This window comes from Hemiscyllium ocellatum, chromosome 10 (assembly GCF_020745735.1).
Source record: "Hemiscyllium ocellatum isolate sHemOce1 chromosome 10, sHemOce1.pat.X.cur, whole genome shotgun sequence".
Classification (NCBI taxonomy): domain Eukaryota; kingdom Metazoa; phylum Chordata; class Chondrichthyes; order Orectolobiformes; family Hemiscylliidae; genus Hemiscyllium; species Hemiscyllium ocellatum.
The window spans coordinates 71,041,651-71,058,102 of NC_083410.1; the positions used below are offsets into that span (position 1 = coordinate 71,041,651).

The following is a 16,452-nucleotide window of genomic DNA, read 5'->3' on the forward strand; positions in this document are numbered from 1 at the left end:
AAAAGACAGAACCCCACTGGTTCTCACCTACCACCCCACCAACCTGCGCATACAACGTATTATCCGCCGCCATTTCCGCCACCTCCAAACGGACCCCACCACCAAGGATATATTTCCCTCCCCTCCCCTATCAGCGTTCCGCAAGGACCACTCCCTTCGTGACTCCCTCGTCAGATCCACACCCCCCACCAACCCAACCTCCACCCCCGGCACCTTCCCCTGCAACCGCAGGAAATGTAAAACTTGCGCCCACACCTCCACACTCGCTTCCCTCCAAGGCCCCAAGGGATCCTTCCATATCCGCCACAAGTTCACCTGTACCTCCACACACATCATCTATTGCATCCGCTGCACCCGATGTGGCCTCCTCTATATTGGTGAGACAGGCCGCTTACTTGCGGAACGCTTCAGAGAACACCTCTGGGCCGCCCGAACCAACCAACCCAATCACCCCGTGGCTCAACACTTTAACTCCCCCTCCCACTCCACCGAGGACATGCAGGTCCTTGGACTCCTCCACCGGCAGAACACAACTACACGACGGCTGGAGGAGGAGCGCCTCATCTTCCGCCTGGGAACCCTCCAACCACAAGGTATGAATTCAGATTTCTCCAGCTTCCTCATTTCCCCTCCCCCCACCTTGTCTCAGTCGGTTCCCTCAACTCAGCACCGCCCTCCTAACCTGCAATCCTCTTCCTGACCTCTCCGCCCCCACCCCACTCCGGCCTATCACCCTCACCTTGACCTCCTTCCACCTATCCCACCTCCATCGCCCCTCCCCCTAGTCCCTCCTCCCTACCTTTTATCTCAGCCTGCTTGGCTCTCTCTCTCTTATTCCTGATGAAGGGCTTATGCTCGAAACGTCGAATTCTCTATTCCTGAGATGCTGCCTAACCTGCTGTGCTTTGACCAGCAACACATTTGCATTCTGGGTGTATAACAAAATACCATGTTAGGTTCTTTTCCTTGAGATTCTTGCGCACTCAATGCAACTGCAGACACTAACTTCTGAGAACAACCAAATTTATTAAGCAAGTACAAGGTGTGGAGGAACTCAACACTCTTTGCAATGTTTGCGAAGCCATGTTAAGGGATCTGTCTGATCAAAGGGACAGTTCTTCCTTTATACAGTACAAGAGTTTCACATTACAGCCAGTAACGCCCACAAGATGACTCCCAACCATCCCCCCCCCGCCCCCAGTCACATGCAACTTAAGACACGTGGTGATCACATCATTTTCAGAAACAATATCATGCAAATCATTCCTTTAATGGTCAAATCTGTTGTGAATTGTTTTTTTTAAACTGCAGGGAGCAGTCAGAATTTTAATTGCAATGTTCTTATTGATTCTGAATAGGAGATGATGACAATGTAAGTTCTTTCACTCTGAATAACTTGGAAGTGGCCATGCAAATGGCTCTGAATGGCATGCATTCTACCTGCAAGACAGACATACCACCCTATCTCCCCAGGAAATCCAATTTCTGCAGGTCAGCAGAGAAAATTAACCCTTTAGTATCACAACCAAGCACAAAAAAGGAAGTTCTAGCAAATCTTTCAACGATATTCGTTTGACCTCACCTCGAACACCATGTTCAATTCTGGGCACACTGCACTTCAGGAGGAATGTGAATTCAGTGGAGAGGGTGGAAAAATAATGCATTTGAATGGATCAGAAATAAAGCATTATAGCAATGAGAATATATCTGAAAAGTTGGGACTGTTGTCCTTGGAGAAGAAAGGAGGTGATTAGTTAGGTTTTGTTCAAAATCATGGGGCGTCCTGACACAGCAGGTAGGAAACAGCTATTCCTATTAGCAGAAGGATTGAAACTGAGTCAATATGATTTGAAATGAATGGTGAAAGCTGCAATTGGCAAGAGAAGTACACTTGTGCAGCACTGTTAGATTCTGGAGTGCGCCGCTTGTGGGCGGCACGGTGGCACAGTGGTTAGCACTGCTGCTTCACAGCGCCAGAGACCCGGGTTCAATTGCCGACTCAGGCGACTGACTGTGTGGAGTTTGCACATTCTCCCCGTGTCAGCGTGGGTTTCCTCCGCGTGCTCCGGTTTCCTCCCACAGTCCAAAGATGTGCGGGTCAGGTGAATTGGCCATGCTAAATTGCCCGTAGTGTTAGGTAAGGGGTAAATGTAGGGGTATGGGTGGGTTTCACTTCGGCGGGTCGGTGTGGACTTGTTGGGCCGAAGGGCCTGTTTCCACACTGTAAGTCTAATCTAATCTAATCTAATCTAATCTAATCTAATCTAATCTGGTGAAGGCAGATTCAATTTAGGCCTTTAGCAGGGAATTGAATGATTATCTGAAGTGAAGAAAACTGTTACAAGGCTATAGGGCAGGGACCAGGGTGGGAGTGAAATGGAACAAGGGAAGAGGTGCATTGCTTTTGCAGAGAGCATAACAGGACATCCTCCTGTGCTATAATCAATCTATAATGCTATAAATCACATTTAAAACTAGATAATTTTTTTAAAAATTCTCTTATGCACATCTTTGCATTGATTTATGTATTTTGTGATCATTTTTGGACAGGACCTAGTTTCTTATTGTATTATTTCTTTTTCAAACCAAATACGAAGAGTTTTCATTTTATGCTTTTCATTTCCAGGTGACTCAAGACTCTGCTTTCTGGTTCTGGTGACAGGTTGTGTATCTGTAGGGAGGATCCGCGACACTGACATATGTAAGATTACCACAACAGATTTTGTTCCACTTCAAGAAGAAACAGCAGATGAAGAACGAATCACTGCCTTAAGGAAACTGCTGAACTCTGGGATGTTTTATTTTTCATCAGCTTCTGGTTCGACTTTTGATCTTAGTCTGTGTGCACAGAAGCTGTATGCAAAAGACCATGAGGCGGGAATCCGATTTTTCTGGTTAGATCACCGTTTTAATTGATTTAATGCTATTAGAAACTGACAAATTACCAGAAATATTGATGACCCCTGCTCCCTCCACTGCATGGTAAAACCTTCACAGAGTGTGGAATGGGCAACAGAAACCACAAAGCCCTACAAACTTTATTCCTCGCACATAGGTTGGATTTCTGCTGAGTCAGGAGGCTTTTAATGTAATAGATGTGACCCACATCTACGAGACCCACTCCCGTTCTAGCTTCTAGTAATTTTTGCTGGCACAGGTTAAGAATTTGTTAACCATCCTGCTCACCGCACTTCTGCCCTTTTTGGCTCTGTTGCAGGGCTGAACATTTCAAACCCCCTCATAGTTTTAGTAGAGTCAGACCCAGTTCACTAGCTATGGTTCATGATCTGATGAAGGAGTTGGGAACCATTGCTGTGCCCTAGACACAAGTCAGCAGCAAAAATAAACAGTCATTCAACATTTTCATTGGTGTACATTTCCCCTCTTACCTTGTCACAAATCTGTCAGTCAATCACCAGTCATGATATCAATTTAACAAAGCTTGCATCCATTTCGGATGTTCAAAGGTTTGGTCAACGAAGTAGATTTTAGAAAGCATCATAAAGGGAAAAATGAAGTAAGAAGATGGAGAAATGTTGGAAGGGAATTCCAGAGCTTGGGACCTGGGCAGCTAATGGCATGATATTTGATGATGAAGCAAGTAAAATTGGGGTCATTTCCAGAGGCCAGAATTAGAAGAGTGCAGATGTTCAGAGCCTGTGGGACTTGGTGTGAGCTTGCCTCCAGGAGAGAATTTTACATGATGCGGCATTGCTTATGCTACTTCCCATAGCATAAGAAATAGGCACGAATGCTGTGGTACTGAAGAATCCAATAGACATTTATTACAACTAATTACATACATGTCAGAGCTAAAACTGAGCTGTTTGGTTACAGCAGAGGATCATGCTTCCAGTAACGTGTCATGCCTCAGGTAGTCTAAGGTGAGATGGAAAATAACATCTGTTTACTCTTATGTTACCTCCCATGTGCAGTGACAATATCATGAGCTTGTCTATTAGAAATATACTGACTGTGAAATATAATACAACAGGTGAGGGGAAATTATGTAAATAGGGAGGAGAAAGGTCAAGGGGGCTGTGTTGAAAACAAAGATGGCAGTTTTAAAGTCAGGTGACAATGTAAATCAACAAGCTTCAGAGTGAGAGGGGAATGGGACTTGGTACTAGTTAAAGCATAGGTAGCAGAAGTTTGCATGACCTTGAATTTACAAAGGGTAGAATGTGAGACAACAATCAGGAATGTATTGAAGTAGTTGATTCTAAAAGTAACTGAGGCAGAACTGAAGGTTTCAGTAGCAATTCTTGAGATAGGGGTGAAGTGAGGTGATGAACTGGTGTTGGAAATAGGGCATCTTGTTGATGATATGAATATGAATTTGGAAGTGGAACTGAAGATGAAACGTGACAACAAGGCTGTGGAAAAACTAATAGAAACACATACATCAGAACATCTATTCTGTGCTGTAAGATTCTAGGATCCTTTGCATAACTTTCATAAACGCTGCAAATGTGTTGCTGGTCAAAGCACAGCAGGTTAGGCAGCATCTCAGGAATAGAGAATTCGACGTTTCGAGCATAAGCCCTTCATCAGGAATAAGAGAGAGAGAGCCAAGCCGGCTGAGATAAAAGGTAGGGAGGAGGGACTAGGGGGAGGGGCGATGGAGGTGGGATAGGTGGAAGGAGGTCAAGGTGAGGGTGATAGGCCGGAGTGGGGTGGGGGCGGAGAGGTCAGGAAGAGGATTGCAGGTTAGGAGGGCGGTGCTGAGTTGAGGGAACCGACTGAGACAAGGTGGGGGGAGGGGAAATGAGGAAGCTGGAGAAATCTGAATTCATACCTTGTGGTTGGAGGGTTCCCAGGCGGAAGATGAGGCGCTCCTCCTCCAGCCGTCGTGTAGTTGTGTTCTGCCGGTGGAGGAGTCCAAGGACCTGCATGTCCTCGGTGGAGTGGGAGGGGGAGTTAAAGTGTTGAGCCACGGGGTGATTGGGTTGGTTGGTTCGGGCGGCCCAGAGGTGTTCTCTGAAGCGTTCCGCAAGTAAGCGGCCTGTCTCACCAATATAGAGGAGGCCACATCGGGTGCAGCGGATGCAATAGATGATGTGTGTGGAGGTACAGGTGAACTTGTGGCGGATATGGAAGGATCCCTTGGGGCCTTGGAGGGAAGCGAGTGTGGAGGTGTGGGCGCAAGTTTTACATTTCCTGCGGTTGCAGGGGAAGGTGCCGGGGGTGGAGGTTGGGTTGGTGGGGGGTGTGGATCTGACAAGGGAGTCACGAAGGGAGTGGTCCTTGCGGAACGCTGATAGGGGAGGGGAGGGAAATATATCCTTGGTGGTGGGGTCCGTTTGGAGGTGGCGGAAATGGCGGCGGATAATACGTTGTATGCGCAGGTTGGTGGGGTGGTAGGTGAGAACCAGTGGGGTTCTGTCTTGGTGGCGGTTGGAGGAGCGGGGCTCAAGGGCGGAGGAGCGGGAAGTGGAGGAGATGCGGTGGAGGGCATCGTCGATCACGTCTGGGGGGAATCTGCGGTCCTTGAAGAAGGAGGCCATCTGGGTTGTGCGGTGTTGGAATTGGTCCTCCTGGGAGCAGATGCGGCGGAGACGAAGGAATTGGGAATATGGGATGGCGTTTTTACAGGGGGCAGGGTGGGAGGAGGTGTAGTCCAGGTAGCTGTGGGAGTCAGTCGGTTTATAATAGATGTCTGTGTTGAGTCGGTCGCCCGAGATAGAAATGGAAAGGTCTAGGAAGGGGAGGGAGGAGGATAGAAATGGAAAGGTCTAGGAAGGGGAGGGAGGAGGATAGAAATGGAAAGGTCTAGGAAGGGGAGGGAGGAGGATAGAAATGGAAAGGTCTAGGAAGGGGAGGGAGGAGGATAGAAATGGAAAGGTCTAGGAAGGGGAGGGAGGAGGATAGAAATGGAAAGGTCTAGGAAGGGGAGGGAGGAGGATAGAAATGGAAACACTAAACACTAAATGTGACCCTTAGAGCAACAGCTGCTTTCAATCCATCTTCTTTGTACCCCTCAAAACAGCTGCTTTCTATTCTCTCTGTCCATACACACACCTCAAGCAGGTCCCCTCTCAGTTTTTTCTGCTCAAAAGAAACCAACCTGATCTTATCTGGTCAATCATGGTCAATCTGCAGTACATTCTCCACAGTGCAATCACATCCTTCCTATCATGTAATGACCAGAAGTGCACACTGTACTTGAGCTGCAGCCTAACCAAAGTCTTATCCAGCTCCAACCTAAGTTCTCTGCTGTTAGAATTTCTGCTACAACTGATAAAGTCAACTGTCCCGTATGCACCTTCACTACTCTATTAATCAGCCCTGCTGCTACCTTGAGATCTTTGGACAAGCACCTCAAGATTCCTCTGTTCCTCTGAGCTTCCTGCAGAGTTTCCCCCTGTATTCCATGAGATCTAACCTTGCTGATCAGTCTCCCATGGGGATCTCATGGAATACAGGGAGAACTAGCCATTTGGATCCAGAACTGGATGAAAGGTGGAAGACAGAGGGTGGTGGTGGAGGGTTGTTTTTCAGATTGGAGGCCTGTGACCAGTGGAGTGCCACAAGGATCGGTGCTGGGCCCTCTACTTTTTGTCATTTACATAATAGATTTGGATGTGAGCATAACAAGTACAGTTAGTAAGTTTGCAGATGACACCAAAATTGGAGGTGTAGTGGGTAGCAAAGAGGGTTACCTCCGATTACAGCAGGATCTTGACCAGATGGGCCAAAGGGCTGAGAAGTGGCAGATGGAGTTTAATTCCGAGAAATGCGAGGTGTTGCATTTTGGGAAAGCAAATCTTAGCAGGACTTAGTGGTAAGGTCCTAGGGAGTGTTGCTGAACAAAGAGACCCTGGAGTGCAGATTCATAGCTCCTTGGAAGTGGAGTCACAGGTAGATAGAATAGTGAAGAAGGTGTTTGGTATGCTTTCCTTTATCGGTCACAGTATTGAGTACAGGAGTTGGGAGGTCATGTTACGGTTGTACAGGACATTGCTTAGGCCACTGTTGGAATATTATGTGCAATTCTGGTCGTCTTCCTATTGAAAGATGTTGTGAAACTTGAAAGGGTTCAGAAAAGATTTACAAGGATGTTGCCGGGGTTGGAGGATTTGAGCTACAGGGAGAGGCTGAACTTGCTGGGACTGTTTTCCCTGGAGCGTCAGAGGCTGAGGGGTGACCTTTATAGAAGCTTACAAAATTATGAGGGGCATCGATCGGGTAAATAGACAAAGTCTTTTCCCTGGGGTCAGGGAATCCAGAACTAGAGGGCATAGGTTTAGGGTGAGAGGGGAAAGATATAAAAGAGACCTACGGGGCAACTTTTTCACACAGAAGGTGGTACGTGTATGGAATGAGCTGCCAGAAGAAGTGGTAGAGGCTGGTACAATTGCAACATTTAAGAGGTGTTTGGATGATGATATGAATAGGATGGGTCTGGAGGGATATGGGCTGGGTGCTGGCAGGTGGGACTAGATTGGGTGGGATATCTAGTCGGCATGGATGAGTTGGACCGAAGGGTCTGTTTCCATGCTGTACATCTCTATGACTCTGTGTAAATTTTCTTTTTGAGAAAGACCCAATTGGGTGGCCCTTGCTAAATAATATTTGTGTCCAAGATTGTTGATAGTCATTTGGCAGCTTTAAGATCACCATTACTGACACTAACATTAAAAAAATTCCAGCTGTATTAATTTGACTCAAATTCCTCATCAGCTGTGGTGGGATTTTAACGGTCTCTATTATTAATCCTGATCTCTATCTTGCTTGTCTAGTAATCAAGACTCAACACCATAATTTTTAGGCTTTAACCTTACCTAACCTAGTGAGTACACGTCTGTGTTGTTGACATAGAATTTTACCAGGTATAATTATAGTCCTATTACATGAAGACCACTGAAGAGTATAAATTCCATAAAACACCTATATGCTATTATTTTGACAGTAATAGTCGTAACATTGGACAGCAGAGGGCAGCAAGTTCTAACAGCTGAATTGTAAACTCTGGAGCCATAAACCCTGGCCCCTGACTGAGAAATGAGTCGGCAATCTGCCACCTGAAACCCTGGTGCCATGTGTCAATGTTACGTTGGGAGCAACCTCAATTTTTTGTTTGGGACTTCTGGCCTCTTCTGGGAGGAAGTCCTGCCATAGAGCCATGCTGGCCTATCTGATTGGCCAACAATACTGTAGTTGCAGCAATGCTAGGACTGAATAAAGGCTCGTGCTAGCATTGCAGTTTGTCCATGAGGAACAAAACTAATGGAATCTGGCCTTAAAGACAAATATGGAAATTTGGACTGGCCCAGCTAGCACAGCCAAGCAAGGAGTGTGAGTGTGAGTGTGAGTGTGAGTGTGAGTGTGAGTGTGAGTGTGAGTGTGAGTGTGAGTGTGAGTGTGAGTGTGAGTGTGAGTGTGAGTGTGAGTGTGAGTGTGAGTGTGAGTGTGAGTGTGAGTGTTGCAAGGGGGAGGTTGGGGGTGCGTGGAGGAAGGGGTCATTGCAAGGGGGAGGTTGGGGGTGCGTGGAGGAAGGGGTCATTGCAAGGGGGAGGTTGGGGGTGTGTGGAGGTGTGGGAAATGGATGAATGCAAGTTTGAGAAAGCAATTTGTTTAAAGGGGATGTGCAATCTTGGGTAGGTGTGAATTTGAACATGGAACTTCCCTAAAGCTTTCTCAATACAGCTCACTCTGAAAACTGCTGGGCTGCTCTCCTTGTCTCCATTTCCCCTGTTGCGTATAGAATAATGACAAAGGTGGAAGGAGACCCTTTGACCATTAATTCTCCATTTAAGGTCCTTAATCGATTCAAGGTGGGTGGGTTGTCTGATGTCTTGCCCACCACTTTAATATGCCTTCATGTAGACCAATGGAAGGCTACAAAATTGAGCCCAATGTTTTGAGAGTAAATTAAAACCTGTTAAAGATTGTTTTCAATTCATTTTCTGTTATATGGAGGCTTATGTAACATTAACTTCATGACAGAGTCAGAGGTAAACCCTTAAGTGTTCAGTTTTTCCCACTACAGCTCTATCACAAAGGTGGGGTTACACATTTTTCAGTGCCCTACACCTTGGCAAACCTCCAACGTCAGCTTTTGATTTTGAAGTTTTATGTTACAACAATTTCAACATTTTCCAAGACACAGCAAGGATCTGTACCCACGCACAGATGGGAGAAGGCACATCCAGAGTGATGTACAGCCCAAGTGAATGGTTGATATTGGAAATTTAGTGCACTGTGGGAGTTCAACCAGTAAAATCTTTCCATTCTTAATTTTTTTTTAAGTTGCATGGTCTAGTTAAAAGATTAACAAGGAAACTGACTGAGAGATAGTTATCAGTCAAGCACCTGAAGCCTGACTAAAACCTCAGTAGATGATTGAAGCTTAGAAAACTTCAGGGGTCTGCTGATTGGGAAAACAAACCAAATCACTGACATCACAAGAAAGTGGGCTGTTGATTTTAAAAAGGTACACTTTTTAGAAGAAAGGATTAACTGAAAAACAACATGAATAAATGAAAGTCCAGTCCAATATAATAAAGGAATATAAGTAAGCAAAGTAGGGTAAGGGAACTACGTACTTAAATAAGTATAGATTTTTAAGAAAAAGGTACTCTCAGACTTAAAAAGTCCTGGTATTTAATATGTGACCATCAGAAGTCGGAGTAGAAGTAGCCCCCACCTCCCCCCATCTAACTGGAATCTGCTGGTATTCAAAATATTCAATAATCTGGCCACAACACCTTCTGAGGCAGAGTTCCAAAGTTACACAATGCTCCAAAAGAGAGAGAATCTCCTCGCCTCTGTCGTAAAAGGGCGACTCCTAATTCTAAAATGGTGCCTCCTGGTTCTGAAACACACACACCGTCTTACAATCAGATTCTCTCACCAAAACGTACACTCACACATTAACATATATTTTGTATTTCTACTGATTTGTTGGAAATGGAGAGAAAGTTGAGAGCATTGGTTTGGGATTTCCTGCTTTGACTCAAGTTTGGTTGGAAGTAGACATAATAAATTTCAATGCTAAATTTCAGAAATTGACTATTGATAAATTCGTAAAGATTGCCAATGAATGCTGTTGTGCAGTAAATTGGTATATCTTTAAAGACATATGCTCACATTATCACTGCATGTGACCTGATGGTATTAAGATCATATACTCCATCTTAACTTGGAACAGGACATACGAATGGAAGCACGTTTCTTCTGTAATTAGAAGGCATGATACTAGCCCAGACATTCATGCCTGTGAATGTAATAATTGTATATAATAGCCAACTATAATATATAACTTGAAGTTTCCAATACCATGTTGTACAATCCTAGTTTCTTGTCTTATGAAAGACATTATGAGCATTACATTAGATACTCTAGTGGAGGTAAAAGCTCAGTTTCAAATTTTCTCTGAGCAGTGAATGTAGAAATAATCTGCTATTTTTTATTGCCTATAGAAATGTTGACAATTTCTCTTCATTGTCTGTCTCTGTGAACCAATTGTAGGAATCGCACTCTACATGTACATCTCAAGCAGTACCAAGTGAACTGCTCAGATTGGCTGCTGAAGGTGATCTGTGGTGTAGTAGAGATACGTACAGCCTATGCTACAGAAAAAAAGGCAAAGGCCTGCCTGATATCACGGCTCAGCTGCGAGCGAGCTGGCACCGGCTTCTTCGTTAGAGGAACTGATGATGATGGTCATGTATCCAACTTTGTTGAAACAGAACAGGTATTAAAGATATAAGAAAGACTCGCATATGTTTAATAGCCTTTGTTATGGACCAGACCAAGCCCCCTCAGAATATAATAAGAAGGTTACCTAGACCCTAACTTTTCTTAATTTACAGGCAACTGTCTGGTGTTGCATTCCAGATGAAATCTAATTGGTCAAACCACCAGTCTTGAAGCAAAACACCCTTGATTCTTACACTATAGTTAAAAGATAACAAAAGAAGGAAGAATTTGGAATAACATAGCTCTATTGAAAAACTTAACAGGATAATTGTTTAAGTAAAAGTAACATCCCTTTCTAAAAGCAAATTCAATAAAATAGATTGTTGAACATGCAATTCTAACAGCAGGAAGAGAACTTCCAACTTTTAGCTGTAATAGAGAGAAAAAAATGCATCCACGTCTAGCTTAAAGACCCCAACTGCTACTGAAAAACTAAAACTAAATGTCCTGGCTCTGAGGGAATTTGACCCCAAACATTCAGGTTACTTCTATTGTTCCAACTTCAAAAAAAGCCCTACAGCCTCACAAGCTGTTTACTTTAGTGACTTTGGTACAGACTGCTCAGTGCCTCTGTCCCAATCCTTCCTCATTTCAATAAAACTCTGACAAGATACATTTCTTAAAGCCATAGTATTGTCACACTTTCATGACTTCTAGCTCATGTTCTTCTGTTCACGTGTAGCCTAAATATCAGCATGGAGATGTTCAACTCAATAGCCTTAAGCGTCATGTAACAAAATCCAACCCCAGAATTGCATTCTGCTGCAGACAAAACTAAATTCTGGGTTGATTTCAAAGAACTGTTTAATTTGGTATAGCTAAAATAACTAGCTAAGAGGTGTGATATGATCAATAGCATGAGTGCACAAAAGTAGTGATTTACAAAATTCCTTTACATAAATTCACAACATTCTTATCAGCAGGAGAGGTCATTTGTTCATTTTTTATACAATTGTAATGAAGTCCAAGCTGTTAAGTAATAATAAGTAATACCAACTGAATGTTGTATCTACCTTTATTACAATAGCTTTTTCTCTAGTTAACTAATGAAAACAACTGGTGAAACAATAATTGTGAATTTAGTAGAAATTGCTGGAAAAGCTCAGTATGTCTGGCAGCATCCCTGGAGAGAAATCAGAGTTCACGTTTCAGATCCAGTGACCCTTCATTCTGAATGTTTCTCGCACTGAGTTTTTCCAGCAATTTCTGTTTTTGTTTCTGATTTACAGCATCTGCAGTTCTTTTGGTTTTATTTGTTGTCCTGTCCTATTTTGTTTAAAGACCGCTCCTGAAGCTGGTATAAAGGTATGAAGTAATGGCTTCAAACTGTTTTGCTCAGAGATTCGTGATTGCTCGCTGACCTTAATGAAAATGACACAAAACATGTCCATTTTTTTTTAAAGATTCAGATGAGCCTGGAGTGAATCCTAAACTTGTAGATTTAAACAGAGATCCGATCCGAAACGAAATGCAGTTTGAGATGGATATGGTAGAAATTTTAACTTAGAAATTCAGCTGCAAATCGGCCTGTAAAGTGAACCCGCATTATTTATTCAGGTTGATACACTAGCAGCAGAGACCATGTCTTAAACATTAGGAGAAATGATTAAACTATTCAGACATTTACCAGTTCTTAAATTCTTCAGCTCTTTTGGCATGTATTGAATTCTCATAATCAAAAACACCACCCAAGAAGAAAGCCCTCCCATACTTGAATGAATGTGAAGTTGGGACAAGCAGGGTACCTGCCTGACCTGTAAGAAAATGTAAGCTGTGGCTGATTACTACTACCCTGTCCTCCTCACTGTTTTCACAGCACCCCTCAATGCATTCTATAAACTATTAGCTCAAAATGTTAAGCATATTGAAATTGGGATAGACGTCTAACATTCATTTCAACAAACAAAGGTGTTTTTCCATTTTTATCTGAGCTTCTCATTCTGTTCTGCTTTGCAGGTAATTTACTTGGATGATGCAGTGTCTTCCTTTGTCCAGATACGAGGTTCAGTCCCATTATTTTGGGAGCAGCCTGGAATACAGGTAATTTATAGTACTAATTTAGTTTTACTTGTTTACAAGGAATGCTTTGCAGAATAAACTAAAATACGGAGCATAGTTAGCAGCTTCATTTGATGATTTTTGATCGTTGGATTAGATAATTTGAATTAGAACCTTTGCAAAATTTGCAGCACCCCTATTCACACCAAGTTGAAATCCATTTCAATTAGAATAATTCTAAAAATTAATATTTTTCACCTCACCCTCCAGTTCTGCATTATTTCAAACATTTACACATCACATTGACAGGTATTCGATCTTGACAGTTACATTTCCCAAACAATTCCTGGCATTCTCACAAATGCTCTCCCCTTTGAATAGGAATTGATACATAAAGCAAAACAAGATTGCCATTGGGAGCAGCAGAATTTAATATCCTCTCCCCCATTGACGAGACAATACTGTCCACAAAGGAGAAAAAGCAGAGCTGATGGTGCAGCCATGGGCAATTTAAGCGGACATCAAGCAAGAGTTGTATAGGCATAATCGTTTTCATCTCTTCTCCCTCTTGGGCTGCAGACACTAGTTTACAAGCTAATTCTGTGCCGCCTTCAATGCAACTTGTGATCAGATAAAATTCCTTAGCTAGTGCAGGAGGAGGATGAGAATGACAGTGCTGGTGAATTATCTGACTTTTGCAGCTATCAACTCAGATACTAACATTATTCATCTTTGAGAGGCGAAGGTAGAGGTGGGATTTGCACATGTGGTAGCTTATTTGTTACAAATATACAGGTATAAGGGTTGATGTAGGAGGTAGTTTGCATGATCTGGAGTATTGTGAGCAATTTTGGTCCCCTTGCATAAGAGTGGATAAATCCCCAGGACCTGATTAGGTGTACCCAAGAACTCTGTGGGAAGCTAGAGAAGTGATTGCTGATCCTCTTGCTGAGATATTTGTATCATCGATTAGTCACAGGTGAGGTGCCAGAAGACTGGACGTTTGGCTAACATGGTGCTACTGTTTAAGAAGGGTGATAAGGACAAGCCAGGGGACTATAGATCAGTGAGCCTGATGTTGGTGGTGGGCAAGTTGTTGGAGGGAATCCTGAAGGACAGGATGTACATGTATGTGGAAAGGCGAGGACTGATTAGGGATAGTCAACATGGCTTTGTGCGTGGAAAATCATGTCTCACAAACTTGACTGAATCTTTTGAAGAAGTAACAAAGAGGATTGATGAGGGCAGAGTGGTGCACGCGATCTATATGGACTTCAGTAAGGCGTTCGACAAGGTTCCACATGGGAGACTTGTTAGCAAGGTTAGACTCATGGAATATAGGGAGAACTAGCCATTTGGATATAAAACTGGCTCAAAGGTAGAAGACAGAGGGTGGTGGTGGAGGGTTGTTTTTCAAACTGGAGGCCTGTGACCAGTGGAGTGCCACAAGGATTGGTGCTGGGTCTTTTCGTCATTTATATAAATGATTTAGATGTGAGCCTTAGTGGTATAGTTCGTAAGTTGGAGGTGTAGTGGACAGTGAAGAAGGCTACCTCAGTTTACAACGGGATCTTGATGGGTCAAAGGACTGAGAAGTGGCAAATGGAGTTTAATTCAGATAAATGTGAGGTGCTGCATTTTGGGAAAGCAAATCTTAGCACACCTTATACACTTAATGGTCATGTTCTGGGGAGTGTTGTTGAATAAAGGGACCTTGGCATGCAGGTTCATAGCTCCTTGAAAGTGGAGTCACAGGTAGATAAGATAGTGAAGAAGGCGTTTGGTATGCTTTCCTTTATTGGTCTGGGTACTGAGTACAGTAGTCGAGAGTTCATGTTGCAGCTGTACAGGACATTGGTTAGGCCACTTTTGGAGTATTGCGTGCAGTTTCTGGTGTCCTTCCTGTGAGAAGGATATTGTGCAACTTGAAGGGCTTCTGAAAAGATTTACAAGGATGCTGCCAGAGTTGGAGGATTTGAGCTATAGGGAGAGGCTGAATAGACTACTGCTGTTTTCCCTGGAGCATTGGAGGCTGAGGGGTGACTTTATAGAGGTTTATAAAATCATGAGGGTCATGGAAAGGATAAATAGACAAAGTCTTTTCCCTGGCATGGGGGAGTCCAGAACTAGAGGGCATAGGTTTAGGGTGAGAATGGAAAGATATAAAAAAAGACCTAAGGGGCAACTTTTTCACGCAGAGGGTGGTACGTGAATGGAATGAGCCATCAGAGGAAGTGGTGGAGGCTAGTACGATTGCAACATTTAAAAGGCATTTGGATGGGTATATGAATAGGAAGTGTTTAGAAGGATATTGGCTGGGTGCTGGCAGTTGGGACAAGATTGGGTTGGGATATTTGGTCGGCATGGACGAGTTGGACCGAAGGGTTTTTTTAGATTTTTTTTAGATTACTTAGTGTGGAAACAGGCCCTTTGGCCCAACAAGTCCACGCCGACCCGCCAAAGCACAACCCACCCTGACCCATTCCCCTACATTTACCCCTTCACCCAACACTACGGGCAATTTAGCATGGCCAATTCACCTAACCTGCACATTTTTGGACTGTGGGAGGAAACCGGAGGAAACCCACGCAGACACTGGGAGAATGTGCAAACTCCACACAGTCAGTCGCCTGAGACTGAAATTGAACCCGGATCTCTGGCGCTGTGAGGCAGCAATGCTAACCACTGTGCCACCCACAATTTGTTTGTTTCTGTGCTCTACATGTCTCAGGCTCTAAAGGTATTATTTCAATGGAAGCAATTCAAAGAGTTTCACTAGGATGATTCTAGTATGGAGAGATTGTCTTACGATTTAAAGGTTAATCAGATCAGGACCTTGTTCATTGGAGTTTAGAAGAATGAAAGGTGATCTCATTGAAACACGTAGGATTCTTAAGGGTCTTGACAGAGTAAATGCTGAGAGGATGTTTCCCTTTATCAGAGACTGGGAACAAAGGGCATGATCTCAGAATAAAGAGGCATCAAATTACGACTGAGATGAGGAAGAATTTCTTCTTCTAAAGGGTTGAGCGTTTGGCATTCCTTCCCATGTAGAGCTATGGGGACAGATTCCTTTTGTATTTTTAAGGCAGAGATAGATTCTAGATCAGTCAAGGAATTGAGGGTTACATGGAAAAGGCAGGAAAGTGAACGTGAGGAATATTGGATCAGCCTTAGTTATTTATTATTGTGCTGCTAAGAATTTTGCTGCACATGTTGAAATAGCAGGCTTCAGAAGAATGCTGATGGTTGTATTTGGGAACTGCTTAGTGTCCTAGGCAGGCTGCTAGGATCACATACAGAGTCAGAGTCTATTTTTGTTTCCAATAGCTACTTCAGTCAACCTCTTTAAACATCTGAAGGTGCTCCAAAGTAGATGGGACTCAAAACCAGATCTCTGGACCCAGAGGAAGGGGCACTATCACTGCACCACAGGGCTCTGGATGTAGGTCTGCTTGCTGAGCTGGTTCATTTCCAGACCCACTAGGTAACATCTTCAGTGTGCCTCAGGTGAAACACTGCTGATAATTCCTGTTTTCTATTTACATGTTTGGGTTTCTTTGGGTCTGGAACAAAACGTCTGGAAATGAACCTTCCAGCTCAGTGAGCAAACCTACATCCAGAACCTCAACCTGAGCTACAAATCTTCTCAAAACTCACCACAGGGCTCCTCCATTTTTTTTCCAATGAAGAATGAGTGATTAACCTGATCAACTGTGGAATTCACCATGATGGAGCATCTCAGACCAA

At 43.7% G+C, this 16,452-nt stretch overlaps 1 protein-coding gene across 3 annotated transcripts in view; it reads left to right on the forward strand.

Annotated features, from left to right (window-relative positions):
- Nucleotides 1–16,452, forward strand: part of LOC132819805 (synaptojanin-2-like) — a 207,559-nt gene that overhangs the window by 41,489 nt on the left and 149,618 nt on the right. For 2 of the 3 annotated variants that reach the window (XM_060831596.1, XM_060831597.1), the window contains 3 exons: nt 2,627–2,894; nt 10,474–10,699; nt 12,661–12,744. In XM_060831596.1, the coding sequence (XP_060687579.1) occupies nt 2,627–2,894; nt 10,474–10,699; nt 12,661–12,744 (578 nt within the window). Of the gene's footprint in view, nt 1–1,358; nt 1,492–2,626; nt 2,895–10,473; nt 10,700–12,660; nt 12,745–16,452 lie in introns of all 3 variants that reach the window. The other variant, XM_060831598.1, reaches the window with a different exon arrangement.